Source organism: Apis mellifera, linkage group LG1 (genome assembly GCF_003254395.2).
Source record: "Apis mellifera strain DH4 linkage group LG1, Amel_HAv3.1, whole genome shotgun sequence".
Taxonomy (NCBI): Eukaryota; Metazoa; Arthropoda; class Insecta; order Hymenoptera; family Apidae; genus Apis; species Apis mellifera.
Window position 1 is genome coordinate 24,976,469 of NC_037638.1, and position 15,090 is coordinate 24,991,558.

The 15,090-nt window shown below is 37.1% G+C and overlaps 2 protein-coding genes across 10 annotated transcripts in view; one reads left to right on the forward strand and one right to left on the reverse strand.

Annotated features, from left to right (window-relative positions):
• Positions 1-227: 227 nt before the first annotated feature.
• Positions 228-15,090, reverse strand: part of LOC102653614 (probable RNA methyltransferase CG11342) — a 34,371-nt gene continuing 19,508 nt past the window's right edge. For 4 of the 9 annotated variants that reach the window (XM_006571484.3, XM_006571487.3, XM_026446207.1 and 1 more), the window contains exons 2-3: positions 1,409-1,623; positions 230-1,121 (exon numbers count right to left, since the gene is read on the reverse strand). In XM_006571484.3, the coding sequence (XP_006571547.2) occupies positions 573-1,121; positions 1,409-1,623 (764 nt within the window). In that variant the 3' untranslated portion in view covers positions 230-572. Of the gene's footprint in view, positions 1,122-1,408; positions 1,624-1,750; positions 2,309-2,435; positions 2,772-2,891; positions 3,741-15,090 lie in introns of those variants that run through there. The other 5 variants (XM_026446205.1, XM_006571489.3, XM_006571483.3 and 2 more) reach the window with 5 other exon arrangements.
• LOC409288 (tribbles homolog 2) overlaps positions 1,528-15,090 on the forward strand; it is a 50,544-nt gene continuing 36,981 nt past the window's right edge. The window contains exon 1 of the mRNA XM_006571490.3: positions 1,528-1,633. The gene's annotated coding sequence lies outside the window, so the exon portion shown is untranslated. The remainder of the gene's footprint in view (positions 1,634-15,090) is intronic.

Consider the following 15,090-nt stretch of genomic DNA (forward strand, 5'->3'; position numbering starts at 1 on the left):
GTTTTCCAATTATTTCTGACGTTCTAAAAGAAGAAGTTAACGCAAGAATAAGATAAATTTATACGTATTTATATATTACAGATAAAGAATAAAGAATCTGACGTACAATTTGATATTTCAAAACGATTATTATTATTATTTTTCTTATATTTGAATATTCAATTTCAGAAAATTAAAATTATTTAAAAAAAAGACAAAATTATTTAAAATACAATAGTTAAATATTAATGTATTATTAAATTAATTGTATTAAATCAACGTATCAAAATGAAACTTGAAGTTAGTCAATTTTAAACTTCAACATATTAATTAATAACCTTACGAAAAATTAAATGTATGAAAAATAAACAAAAATTTCCAAAAATTTGGTAACCTTTCTTTGATATTTTTCATTAATGCAAGTCATCTATCTTTTTTCTTCTATGCAAATCATCTATCAGAAATTATTCCGCCAATTGTATTAATATTCTTAACCACATTCGCATAAAATATATATATATATGTACTATATCCTCGTCGCTGGTTCGACGTCGATTAGCGTACGGAAATGCATCAATCTGAAGAGCGATAGCTCACGTCCTCGCATAAATTAATAGTCTCCGTTTCCACTCATTGTTCTTCGTAACCATGACTCTTCGAAAATTACAAAATTCCCTTAATATACGTTCAATATGTTCAACAGGATCTCCGGTGTATTTCAACGTTTTCAACAATGGGAAATCCTCGGCCTTCGAACGTCTAAGCCTTCTGGACGCGTTTCTGTAACATTTCCAGACTTGCGGCTCGATCACTATCATTTCGGCTACGGAACAAGCCTTTCTCAGAAATTTCACCAGCCCTTCGTCCCCGTGGTTCAAGTGGATCCACATCGTAACCGAGAAACAGAACACGACGTCGAATCGTGACTTTTCGAATCGGGCAAGATGCTCGTTCAGGAATCGGTTACAATCCTCGGTCAAAAAATCGAGGCACTCGAAAATAATACGATCCGGGCGTGGATTGCGTTCCCGTGCCCGCTCTATTAAGATCGGATCGAGGTCCACGCCGAGCAAACTGATCTCCTTCGACTGATCGGCCGATAAAGCTTTCTCGAGGAAGTCGTGCAACACGAATGTTAAATCCTGAAATCGTTAAATACGATTTTGCGATATTTATACGAGATACCCTTTGATCAATGAATTTTTTTTTTTCTAAATATGTGGGATCGAAAGAGAAGAATTTTTTAAAATGCTTATAATTTTTTTTAAATTGAAAAATATTTTTCTCGTAAGTGGAAAAGAATTTTCGGGAGGAAGAATGATCGTCGAGAGGGGATAAGATCGGGCTAAATTTAGACGGTTGTCGTTTGTAATTTTCGGATCACGGTCACGACTCATCCTATTTTGTCTGACAGCTGTTTCAGCCTTACCCCCGCGTTACAGCCGACGTCTAGGCCTACGTATTTCCGGTCCGGATGGGCAGACCGCCACACGCCACGCGGAAGTTGTCGCACGCGCTCTTCCGCAGGATGGAATTGGTAATAATTCATGAAGTTCCCGTGTCTACTAGCACCCGGATCCGTCTTATCTTCCTGCCTTTCCTTGCGCGATGATCGTGCCTCTTCCCCCGACATTTTTAGAAAATCTGAAATTCGGTGAGTCACATTTTACGATTAATATATTTTGAACGTTTAAAAAAAAAAGGACAAAATATATCTTTGAACGTAATGTAATATAAAACAAAATCATAAAAATAATTAAAGATTATATACAATTTGAAAGTCGATTTCCATGTCGTAAAATATCTCGAACTATTTCACAAATATTTCTAAATATAATAATATGAATTTTCGATAGAAGCAAGTAAAGAATTTTTGATAGAAATTTTAAGATATTATCGAGCCTATTAAAATCCCTGTGCAATGCAACAATAGACCGATCTCTCATTGGAACTTCATCACCCTTGCAATTATATAAATCGGAAAGATGCTCGGCCTACTCGCGATTTCGTAACGCCGTCGAGACGGCTGTTTCGCGAAAGTTCGCGAGTTAATCGGTTAAAAATAATGCACAACTAGCCGCGAAGCGGTTTAGCGTCGATAAAGACCGATAACGGAAAAGAGGAATGGGGGTCAGAGACGTTGCAAGAGCGGAAGGATCGAGCAGATAATTCCCCCGGTGTCCGCGACCCAAATAAATATACAGCCTTCGATGGACGTGTTTCGACGCGCTTGGCCACGGGGAAGGCCTGAGAAATCGATGATGCATTGTCTTGCCACTCGTGGAGAAACTTCACTTTCTTGCCGCCGTTACTTGCAAATATTTCATTCTACACTATGGATTCCATACGCCATCGTGTCGCGTAATCTTATTATACGCGAAATAACAAATTTCGAATTTGTCATTTTCACGAGTTCCAAACCAGCGTTAATTGGTCACACGGTGTGTTTCCCTTACTTATTATTACGCTTCTTATTTACTTCTCGTGATTGCTACGTTCTCTCGCGAGAAACATCACGCGTGCGATATTATTCGTCCGATTCGAATCCGTAGAAAAATCACTTCGACTCCGAATACTCGGAAAAGTAAAAGTCCACAGCTTAAAGATTTAAATACGCGTGCGTATATGCGCGAAAAGAAGAATTCTCGAACAGTTTCCGGAAATTTCGGACGAGGCAAGGTTGACCATAAAACGTACAAAGATCAGGTAACCGAAGGATCGAATGGACGAGCAGCACGAGCCCTGCTCCTTCGTCCCATTATTCACTCTCTCTCTCTCTCTCTGCCTCGCCATAAGGTAATCGACGAAGATCGATGAATAGGAAACGGAGAAAGGGAGAGAGAGAGAGAGAGAGAGAGAAGAAAAGGAATGGAATAACTTACGAAGAAGGCAGGTGTTAGATGTGTGTATACCTACGCGCACCGGTCCAAGAAGTGCAAGAACACAAGGTCCATTCTCCACGGGCCAACTCGCAGCAATTTCCTCTTTCTTCGACGGTGGCAGATGTGCCCGCAGAGGCATGCAGGCACGAGATAACCAGGATTATACGCGGAGGATACCTTAGAGCAAGCTGGAGTATCGAGTCTCGTGCACGCCTTGTCTTTTCTCTTTTTTTTTTCCACGACAGGACCGCACTAACCGACCCGAGCGGAACGAGAAAGTATTTCACGTGGGCATCTAGAATTTCGAGGGACTAATGAATGGCAAAATGGCCTCCTTTCAAAACGTGATTCCGTGGATCTTTCGTCAACCGGGAAAGAGCGGGAAATATCGAGTATATGGGATATCCTATTGCTTAGCTTTTACGAAGGGATGATTCATGGATTTCTCTATCCCCTCTCCCTCCCTCGTAGGGTGGGATTTCGAGTGATTCATTGAGAAATGAAGTCGTTTAATCACCCATCAAATTTTCGATTTCGCAATATCCGAGGCATTCTTGGTAAACCGAACAGACGCCGATTAAACAGATTTCTCTCGGCGAGTTTCGAAATTCTTTTGTTTTCTCAGGTGAATTTGCGTATCTACCGTATATACAGGTAAATCGTGGAAACCGGTACAGATAAAATCAAATATGCAAAGATGATAAAGGTATTAAAAGTGTCAAAGCGAAGATATCGACGATTAAAGAAAAAAAAAAAAAGAAAGAAAGAAAGAAAGAAGATTATTATAAACGAAATCGACCTAGAAAGATATCGCGATACGTTGCAAACGAGATGTTGACCAGTATTTTCGTTCGTGCTACTTTCGATTTAAAAAAAAAAAAAATAAAATAAAAGTAAAAGTAAAAGCAAAATAATGAAAGAAAATTGAAATTCTAGGCTAAATTTTATGCAAAATGTTAATTCCAGTTTATTTTTCCTTTTTAGATCCCCTATCGGATATTAATCTTAATTAAAAACGATCACAATCTGAATTCATTAAATTATTTCTCTTTTATTAATCAAGTTTTAACGTTTAAAAGGTGTGAACTGTTTTTCTTATCGAAACGCGTCGTTACATAACGATAAATTCGTCTTAAGCTGTCAGCTGTTGCAACTTGACGTAATTAAAAATTGCAACATTGCGTTAAATATAATTAATCTACTCACTTTTCGGAATTGTTTATTAAATTTGCTTCTTCTTATTAATCGAGAAACAAATACGAATCGCGAGAAGAAAGAACTTCGTAGAATGTAAGAGACAGAAAACAAGAGAGAGAGAGAGAAAAAAGAAGATCAATCCATGGAAATATTATTATCTCCTCGCACACGTGGCGCAAGGGATATAAAGAGGGATGTAAAAATATACTTGGTTTCTAAAAATTCGCAGTTCTTCGATCACCATTCAGTTCCATCGCTCTTCCCGTTTATTCTTAGCCGGCGTGTTTCCATTTACAGGGACACGTGGCTCCAGATGATCGAAGGATACCTTACAAGGGACAAGGTGCCGTAACTCATATCGCCACTCGCATACTTTTCTCGATTCATCGCACGGTCAACGCGCATCTCTAACGAGTCGGAAAATTATTTCGAGCATCCCAAGCATATTCGACTTAAGAAAAAACCTCCTTTACACTCTCGATATTAATATCAAATATCTTTAGGTCGAATACCTTCCCAATTTTGTCTTCCATCGTTGCACAATCATTCTTGCATTAATTAAATAAAAAAGAAAGAAATATTACAATCGACGTATATATATATATATATAATCGTTAGATTTCGAATAGCCATTTTCTATAATTACAAAGTCCGATCTAGTTACTCGAAGTTTAACGACTCGGAGTGGAACGACTCGTGCGAGATCGTATTACGTGAAATTAAGTAATTGAATCGGCGGGGAAAAAAAGGGCGGAAGGTGTTTTCGCGCAATTTCAACTAGATTCTAGAACCAATTGGCCTTTAAATTATTCGATAGCCTAAGCGGCTAAGCATCGCGCAAAAACCTGTTATCCTTACGAAAGCTGCAAAGTACGTAATTTATACCGGTAAATTACTTCTCCCCGGGCTCTAAGTAACCCGCGTACTTCGGCGCGTGCGTTAACACACAACGATCGAAGGGGATTTGGCAACACACTATACCGGGCTTCGAAGCGATTTGGCAATTCGAACGGGAGTCAAACGTGGCATGCTCCGACTCGTGCTCGATATTTGCCAATACCACTCGACTCGAGCTTCTCTTCGAGGTTCTAATAGGGAATCAAAAAGGCGAGAGAAATTGATCTTGAAACGATTAATCGAAAGTGAAAATGATTAAGGCCGAAACGAGTAAAAGGCTCGAAAAGATTGGCGGGGGTTATATATAAGTTGAACCGGCGATGTATAAACGCGTGGCTTTTACGATCGCAGAAAATTAGATAAATAAAAGGAAATAAGGAAAAAAGGCCTTAAGTTGAAAATGTTAAGCGAGGTCGTAAAATTAATCGTTAAAACGATGGTTCTCAACCGTCTCGCGAAACATCGCGAAACGTTCCTTTGAGGAAATCGAGTTTTTTTTTCAGTTTTATGGAACAAAATTTCGAACGCGTTACGAGAGAGGTGTGAGAGAAGAGATGAGGAGAGAAATGTACACCGCGATCCTTTTCCTTCCTCGAACAACGTGAAAGTAGGCGCGAATTCTCGTTTGCATTGCTGATTCAGCAATGATTTTTTTTTTTCTTTTTTTCGTCGATTCTCTCGGTGTGGGTCTCGACGATGGCAAAGATCGTTTCGTAGGCGATATTAGACATGCAAGGAGGAACGATCGCTCGAAGCGACTATTCTTCCGGATCGCGATTTTATCGGCAAATTGTTCGGATTGCGTGTACACTGCCATATTTGCCCGTGCCTCGTTACGCAGCATCATCTCATACAATGGAACGATTTATGGCGGCGATGGGGAGATATTTTGAAATTTCATCGCTGTCGAAAGTTGGCGCGAGATTTACGCCACTTGAAACCGTAAATATAACTACCACTTCCTCGCTTCGATTTCATTTTCGAGAAATAAATAATTGTGAGTGGTATCTGTAAGAATGTACTTCCACTTCTCGTGCATATCATGTTAATCACGATATATTTATTGAAACGAAATTTTTCTCGAGAACTTCTTGGAACTTTAACCTTTTTTTTTTTTAAACCGGCGATTGATAAATTTCTTCGGGATGGCTCATTTCCGGAATGCAAAGTAACAAAGAAATTTTCAATTTTCGGCGCGAGATTTATGCTACTTGAAACCGTAAATATAACTACCACTTCCTCGCTTCGATTTCATTTTCGAGAAATAAATAATTGTGAATGGTATCTGTAAGAACGTACTTCCACTTCTCGTGCATATCATGTTAATCACGATATATTTATTGAAACGAAATTTTTCTCGAGAACTTCTTGGAACTTTAACCTTTTTTTTTTTAAACCGGCGATTGGTAAATTTCTTCGGGATGGCTCATTTCCGGAATGCAAAGTAACAAAGAAATTTTCAACGGCGGGGGACAACGAACTCGCGCGCGTATATATACTTATAGTTCCATTCGAAGCCGTGTTAGTCATCGTTTGTTACCCAGTCATCTTTAATATTGAAAACGCCTCAAGACATTCCAGCGTTGCGACACCCTTTTGGCTCGGCCCTCTTCTGTAATCGCGTCATTGCACCCAATGACAAAACTATCGTAAACAAAATGTGTCGGTATAATTGGAACCTTGCTAATAAAATTAACGATTTAGAATTAATAACCTCTGTAATTTCTCTCATCCCTCGAGAGATTAATATACAAATCCTTGCTTTATCTTCAATAATATTCCCACGTTCTATTCTAAACGATTGTAACAAATCTCAATTATAAATCCTTTAGGATTAGAATTAGTTTCTATTAATACTTTTAACATTAAAATACTTTCGAACGGTACTGTATATCAGGCCAAAACCGCTTTTGAACGGTACTGTATATCAGAAATAGTGCGAATTAGAATTCCGCGTGGCACAATGCCCGGGCCCCGGAGTGAAAGAATATAAATATTTTCCCCTGGCGCCAAGAGAATGGGAAGGAGGGGCAGCTGTGTTCGTTCCTCCCTTTCATCCCTTTCCTCCTCCTTCCTCCCGAAAAATATCCTGCTCGAATCTCGCCTACTCTCCCCCGGAAGTCGAACGTAAAGCGATCCGTCCGGCGTATTGAACGCGTCCCGGGGAAATCCGCTTTTCCTGGATTTTTCGTATCGGACAAAACGATGGCCGCGATCGACGAGCGTTGAAAAGGGAGCGGCGTTTTCAAGCCGGCTCGAAAATTGAAGCGGAGAGATTACGGGTGGGGGGATGGAGTGCGTGTGCTTCTTACCTTCGAGCGGAAGGGGAAAAGCGAAAAGGGGCGCGTGTTCGACCCCACTTGCCGAGGATTCTCCGCGAACAGTTTCCCTCGCCTCTTTTCAAAGCTTCAAAGCTGCTGTTCCTCCCGAATTTGTCGCACGGATTAACCACGGATCCTATCCAGGTATCGATCCTTTGTGCCGTTTACATTTAAATAAAGGGTGAAATGAAACGAAAGTAGCACGTTTTTGTCGTGTTTTTCTTTTTTCTTCCTCCTTTTTTCAGATAATAATATTTGTAAACGATAAAATAAATAATATTATTTGCTTGGAAATCGTCTTTAAAAATTATATTTTTAAACGTGGAAACGTTTCTATCAAAACACGAGTCTGAACATTAACGTTGTCAATAATAGAGAGATATAGGAAAGGTTATTCGTTGGAAATGTGGTGTATATATATGCGAGGACGGAAACTCGTAAGCGACTCCGTCATATCCGGAATAAGAGACGAAAAATTTTAATTTAGCCGAGCAATGGAATCGTTGAAAGGGATCTGTTCAACCGCTTCCCTCATTTTTACGTTCATTGTCAATCGCTAATGTAATAATACAATCCCAAGTGGCATGTGTGCGTCCTTTTCCGACACGGCCAATTATGAATGGTTATAGGAAACACGAGAATGTTCTCGTACGATTACGACCTCACCGCTTATCATTTCCTGCACTCACTCGAACTGCATCGTAATCTGACGCAATTTCGCGCGAAATCGATAACGCTGGTATTTTCAAGTTTATTGTTCGCCACATGCGAATCGAGCTTTCGTATTTCTTTTGTCCCGGCTATACTCGGGTTAAACATGTAATATCCCAATTAAAATTACCGGATACCGCTATCGTAAAATCGAATTACAAAACGAATAATTCGATTTTAAATCGTTTAATTCGTTCTTAATTTAGACAGAATTGGAGAAGAGTAAAGAAAATTTATCATTAATTGTATTGTACAATAAACGTATTGTAATGTAAATGTAGGTTATCGTATACCTTAGCACCGATACGTAACGTCGATAATCGATTATTTGGGTTTACAATCTTTCGAACCACTGACGAGTTTTGCGTTCAATTGTTTAGTCTTCCAATTATTATGAATTCTCCACTTCTTTCTCCGTATTATTATTATTATTATAATTAATACGTTCATTGTTGTGGTGCAATAACATTCACGATATAAAAATTGTGTCTAAATGTACGAAACATTTGTTTTAAAAATTCAATATAATTCGGTGAGTAAAAAGAAATAATAACGAATTTTTAAATTTTTCCTACGTTTTACTTAATATTTTTTAAGTTTCTTCTCGGTGATTCTTGTGACGTTGCTCAGCATTAGTTTTAACGATTAAGTCTTAGCTTTACAAGTGATAGTATTTAAAAGTCGACGGATATTTAAATTTTAAATTTCTCGAATACTAACACTGACAACAATGATATTAAGAATGTATCGAAAGATGTGGACTCTGAGATTCACAAAAAGAATCAAGAATCACCGAGAAAAAACTATAGTTTTCGCGCAACGCGTATATCTATATGAACAAAGAATTAATAAACTCTTTCGAGAAATCTGTTTTCACGCGTGGCCCTCTAGTGTCTAAATTTAGATCCGTGTGTTTACGTGTATTATTGAATGAATAATTTCTAGAATAATTTGTGGAATAATTTTATACATTTATAATTCGTTTGATTTGAATTTCTAATAATAATATTTCGCATCTTTCGACAATATTCGTAACATTTTATTTCCCTTCTAACAATTTCCATTCCAGACACGTCCGTGTTATGAAAGATTTATTGCCCGTTTTGTGTATACGCGTTACGAATTGCGGTAATGAGGATGCACTTTAATGCCGCGGTTTCTAGAACATTTCCGTTTCCGTGTCAGCGATTCTAATAGAGCTTAGGAGAGCGTTTCTTCGTTTAAGAAGCATAGTTGCATTCGTTGAGACGTCGTTAAACATATTACACTTTCTTTCGATTATCGTGTATTGTGCGAAAAAGTGTACAGTAAAAATTGAAAGTTTGTTTCATTTATTCCTGATATAAATTTCTTTCGATATATATTATTTTTACAATTATTTATATATACTTCTTGAATCGCTAATAATAAAAAAATAATTTTACAATTGAATTCATTCGAATTTATTACACGTGTCGTAATTTTCATTCATATAATGATTTGCGTAATTTCAATCGCAGGAATCGTCGAATCCATTGTCTAAAAAAATAATTGTAGGAAAATCCGAATAAAAAATTATTTATTTCGACGAATATGTATATTAAATGGTTGTTTTTAACGCTTTTAATAAACTCGTTAAAATAACTTTAACTTACTATTAAATTACACGGTTAATTTCTCGAAAATTTATCGTATGATAAAAACGGACAACACAAGTTTATATAATTTCGTAGCAATCAAAGTGCATTACGTGTGTGACAGGGACAAATGATGGTTCACGAGTTAAGAAATTCTTTTTTTTTTTTTTTTTTTTTTTTTTTTTTTTTTTTAATTATGTAATTAACACACTTATAAGCACAACGTAATTATTTATGCGGTGGAAAAAACGCACGGTTTCAAATACTTATGTATATCTTATCCACCATAATGTTCTCCATCGTATCGTAAGCGTAAATTTATCACGTTTTTCAAAGCTTATTTGTAAAAGAAATATTCTAAAAGTACGTACGATGTCATTATTATTATTACATAGTGTTTATGCAAATTATCTCGTATGCAATATCTCGAAGAATAATTTATTAACTACTTTATATTTCTCTATTTTATTTCTGATTTTTGCCACTACTATTTTTAGAAATGATAAAATTAAAGATCTCTTTAATTGCGTTATTATTTACGTTATATTCTCATTCACATTTAAATAAAACAATGTGAAACTCGTGAAAGTATAAATTTAGCATTTGAACAAGCTTGTGTAAATTTTAGAATAAGGTTGATTTTTAAAATTAAAAATTAACGCTTCTTTCTTTCTCGTTGAGAGAATAAATCATTTATCAATATATTGTATCAAAAGCTCCTCTGCGATTCGTTTTGTTTCGCACGGATAAAAAAAAAAAGATTAAAAAGACAGGCAAGAATATTTAAAAAAAAAAAAAAAAAGAAATCTTCGAGTTCAAAGTAGCACAAACTCGAAAAACGTGTTTCTCGACCCGCTGTTGTGTATAAAGATTTTTTAGAATTTTATTCAACTAAACTGTTGAGTTGAATTATTGCTACATCGGAACATTTCAAGGCGAAATTATCATCGGACTCCTTTCCCTTTATCCTCGATCATGTATAATTTGAAAATCGTGCGAGAAATTGGATCGATCACGCGATCCGAATAATTTTTCCAAGCCGACGTTAACAATGATGGTGCAAAAATTTCAATGATTCATTAATTATTCCGATGGACGAAGATGAAAGAAAGATAGGGGGAGGGGGGGGGGGAAGATAAGACTTGGAGAAAATCGGTGATGACGTCAGAGTGTCAATAACTTTGTGTGCGCGCACGCGTCGTGCCGGCACACAATTGCAATTTGCGGATGCACGAGGCGGTAACGAAACGTACGTTGCATCCGGTTCGTATCTAATTCGCCGTTAAAAATCCCACGGTCCGCAGGAAGAACGAGTAAAACTGGATCGCGGATGAAGACACATTAAGTTCTTCTCTCCAAGGGGAAAGAATACTTATAATTGCTGGGAAGAAAGTTCGGCTGAGTTGTGGAACAAAATTGAAATCGAGGTTAAAACCGAGTTGGATGTTTATTTATAAAAAAATCGAAGCGAAAGAATATTTTGAAAATTTCTAATTTTTCACGTCGAGAGAAAAATGAACGATCCTTTACTTATGTTCGGTAGAGATAGGGTTAAATGTAGAAACAGTGGATGGAAGAAGTATAGTGGGAAGAGAGAGACGTGTATCGACTAGTATTCGATGGTTGGACAGAAAAGATTCTCTCGAACGGCCTTGAGCCGTGAGTCGATAAATTCTCGTACGTACGATTTCAAGGGATTTAAGCGTGTAACTGGGTCATTCCGGCAAGGATACGTCGCGAATGCAATTTATCGAATGGTTCGAGCCACGAGGAAAACCTCGCGCGATGTCAAGTTCGACCGTATCGATCTTTTTGCAATCATTAGATCGAATATCATCGAAATATAATCGAACTTTGGTTTTTTGGTATCTAATTATTTAAAAAAGGAATTCGTAAATGTGGTATATTTCACAAATATTTTCATCGATTCTAAATAATTCTTATTTTATTCCAAAGATAAGTATTATCTTTATACCAAAATTCCCATTTCGCAACGCCGTCGTTCGATCGTTTAAAAATCAACAAGCTACCCGTTCACGGTATCAGGTTGATCGGTTGCGCGAATATTCGTTCGTTCAAGCTCCACCTTTCAAAACAACGAAATGATATCATTCCTTTGCTCGTTAGCGAATTAGTAATAAGCTTCGCAACGAAACAGTTTTCTCGCGATCGACCGAAATAATGCTCGACCGATAAGTCCACTTTCTACTCATTTATTTCACTTTACTTACAACGATGACAGCTGCTCTTCCCCTGTCTTTACTTTCTCTCTCAACAATTTTATATCGAGGAAAAAAAAAGAAAAGGAAAAAGGAATAAAATAAAAAATAAATTTCAATGTACGTGTATATACACGGTGGAAAGAATTTAACTGTTAATGAGATTTTTAGTAACGATAACGAGGCTGGCTCGCCCGCGACGTGGCAACAGTTCGTTAACTCGCATTAGAAAAGAAAGATCGGGCCGACCGGCCTCGAAATCGATATTGCGAAGAGTGGCGATGACGCGGTCCTCCTGCCCGACCGAATCCAAAGTGTCTGGGGCCCCCTCGAGACGACGAAGGTCATCCCCTTTGGAGAAAAAAGGCTGGATGATGCTTTTATCGCGCGGAATGGTGGTTCTGCCGATCCTTGGCTGTCTCCGGTTACGAAAGAGAGCAAGAGTTGGTTGGTGAACTGGCGAGGGAGGCCGGGGATTGGCTCGATTTGCTCACGTGCCACGCCGCGAGGCGGCCGATTGAGAAACGGCCCTGATAACGAGATCCATAAAATCCATCGTTTCTCTCGCATAATATCGTTCCTTCTCCTCTATTATGTTATTTGGAAATATTCTATTCAAACCGCGACCTGATCCACTTTTACGCGCGTAAAAGCGATTTTTCGAACGATGAGAAATGGATCGTTGATCTTTTCGTTCGACATATCGACAGTTTGTAACATATCGATCTAATTTGAAGAAATTTTCTACGTAGATTTAATTTTAGGGGTTTAATTTTTTTTTATTCGAGCTAGTGTATCCTGTTTATGTTTAAAATATTTTGAAATATTTATATACAAGCATGCGTATTAAAGAAATACATGTGGAAATTTTATTGATCGCGTATAATCTATCGAATGAAATATATAGATCTTTTATATCGATGAATATCGATTAAAATTTTTAATTCGATCGATGTTTGCGATTAAATAAAGTGAATCGCCAAAAAAAAAAAAAAAGAAACGTTTGATTTAATCGATCGATTGAATTAATCGGTAATTATAAATATTGATCGTCGATCAGAAGTATTAATTGTCAAGTTTCAACATAAGATAAAATATGTATTTAAGCATAATATTTATTTCTAATTAAATATTTAATAATAAAACGATACCTTTTTTTTTTTTTTTTTTTAATTGAATTTCAAGATAGATGCTTTCTGAAGCGTGAAGCGACACTTTGTGTCGAGGGAAAAAAACTGAAGAGCGTAAATATCTCTCTTGATATTCTTAAGTGTTACCGTTTCGCGTTTTATTGAGAAAAAATTTTATCGCGATATAAATTCATTGTATTGAAAAATTATAAATATTAAACGATTGAAAATAAATTATCGTTTAATTCCTGCGATAATAAATATCTAACGTATCTTAAAAATCTGCAATAATCCATAATCGATCGCTTCACTCATACCATCTCATTCGTTTTCCTTTATACGAAAATTCTTTTTACCAATTTAAGAAAAATTATATATATACAGAAAAATTGTAATATTTCGATTACAACGCGAAAATCACGCGATAATAAAAGGAATGAAAAAGAAGAACGAAAAAAAGAAAAAGAAGAAAGAAACAAAGTATCTTAGAGATAACGTTAGATAATATACCATAGAATTCTCGTGAGCGCAATGCACGTTAGCATAAATGCCGTTTCGCAATAGTCAATGAAACATATTGTGATAAGAGTTATTCATATTTTTGTTCTATTCGTCCCGGTTGCATCAGCGTGTCGCAACAACGAGTTCATGCGAAACTCGCGTCAAACTCGCATCTCGGTCTCGTCTCGTCTCGTCTCGTCTCTCGTTCCTCAATGAACACGGCCAACATTTTTTCGTGTCTCGAAATTAATAACGTTCAAGGTAAACCTGGCCCGGGGACCAATACCAAAATTACATTTTCTACCGCGTAATAACATGCCATTTAACGTTATTCTTTACCAAAAAAATTGTAAAAAAAACCAGTCTTGTACGTTAGAGAATTTCATCGAAGTAAAAAAAAAAAAAAATCAATTCGACAACTGATAATTTTCCCAATTTTCAAACTCATTAATTAAAGTGTCGAATATGATCCATTTCATAGAAAAAAAAAAAAAACGAAATTACTGCACCAATTTTAACATTTCTCGAGACACGATCCCTAAATAGAATTTACGCGGGTTGAAGCAGCTTATATTCGAGGACAATCGGAGGATATCGAGCGGCATCTTCAATGACGCACGATTTACCAATCCTCCGATTCTCTTTCTCTTCTTCGACTTAGGCCTCTCTCTTTCTGGCCTTCGCTTCTGCCAGGCAAAACCTGCCAGACCGGCCGAGTTCACCATCGGCCGGGAATGAATGAGTGTACGATGCGATACTAGCCGAGAGATGATTGCAGCAAGCCGCTTCCGGTACGTGCGCGAATATTACCGAAGATTACTCCTTTACTCGGATCCGTTTTCATTTCGAATTGAAAATTGCGATCGATATCTGAAATTGGAGAGAAAAGATATTCGAAAGTCATCGGAATAATATCGTTTCGTCATCATTGCCTATGATTACATACACGTTCATAGGCCGATTCTAACTTGCTCGATGGTTAATCGTTTGTTTGCTCGAACAATTGTTTGCTCCGTCACCAAAATTAGGAAATTCAACAGAAAAGTTGATCCATAGTGGATGGATGATTCACAGTTTGTTCCAAACGAATGCCAGTTGATCTATGATTCACTAAGTTTTTGTAGAATTTCGAGAAACGATCGGACGGGTAATAACTATTTAGTGAACGATTTAGCGAACTTCTTTTCCCCTCTTGAATCGTAATTGGTTGACCGTTGACGCTGCTTTTTCGCACACGTGCGCGCTCGTTAAAAGATGTTACGAAGCCAATACACTCGGGGCAATTACGCGCGAGTTATCTCGCTTGGTTGCGCGTGCAGTTGCGTTAGATGTATATATATATATACAGGGTTACTCTTAAAAATCAATCTTCGTGGAAAAATTTTAGAAAATTTTTTTAAAAATTAACTGCTTCGATAACTTTTTTAACTTTGAAGTATCGGATATATTATACGATTTTTTTAAATGGCCGCGTTACGCGCCGATTTTTATCTAGGAAGCATCGAAATATTCTATCTGATTACTTTTTAAATTGAAAATTTACTCGATAGAAATAATAATGATTTATCGGTTTAATTTTGAGCGTTAAAATTATCTCTATCGTTTCGCGATCACCCTGTATATTCGGGTAATGTTGC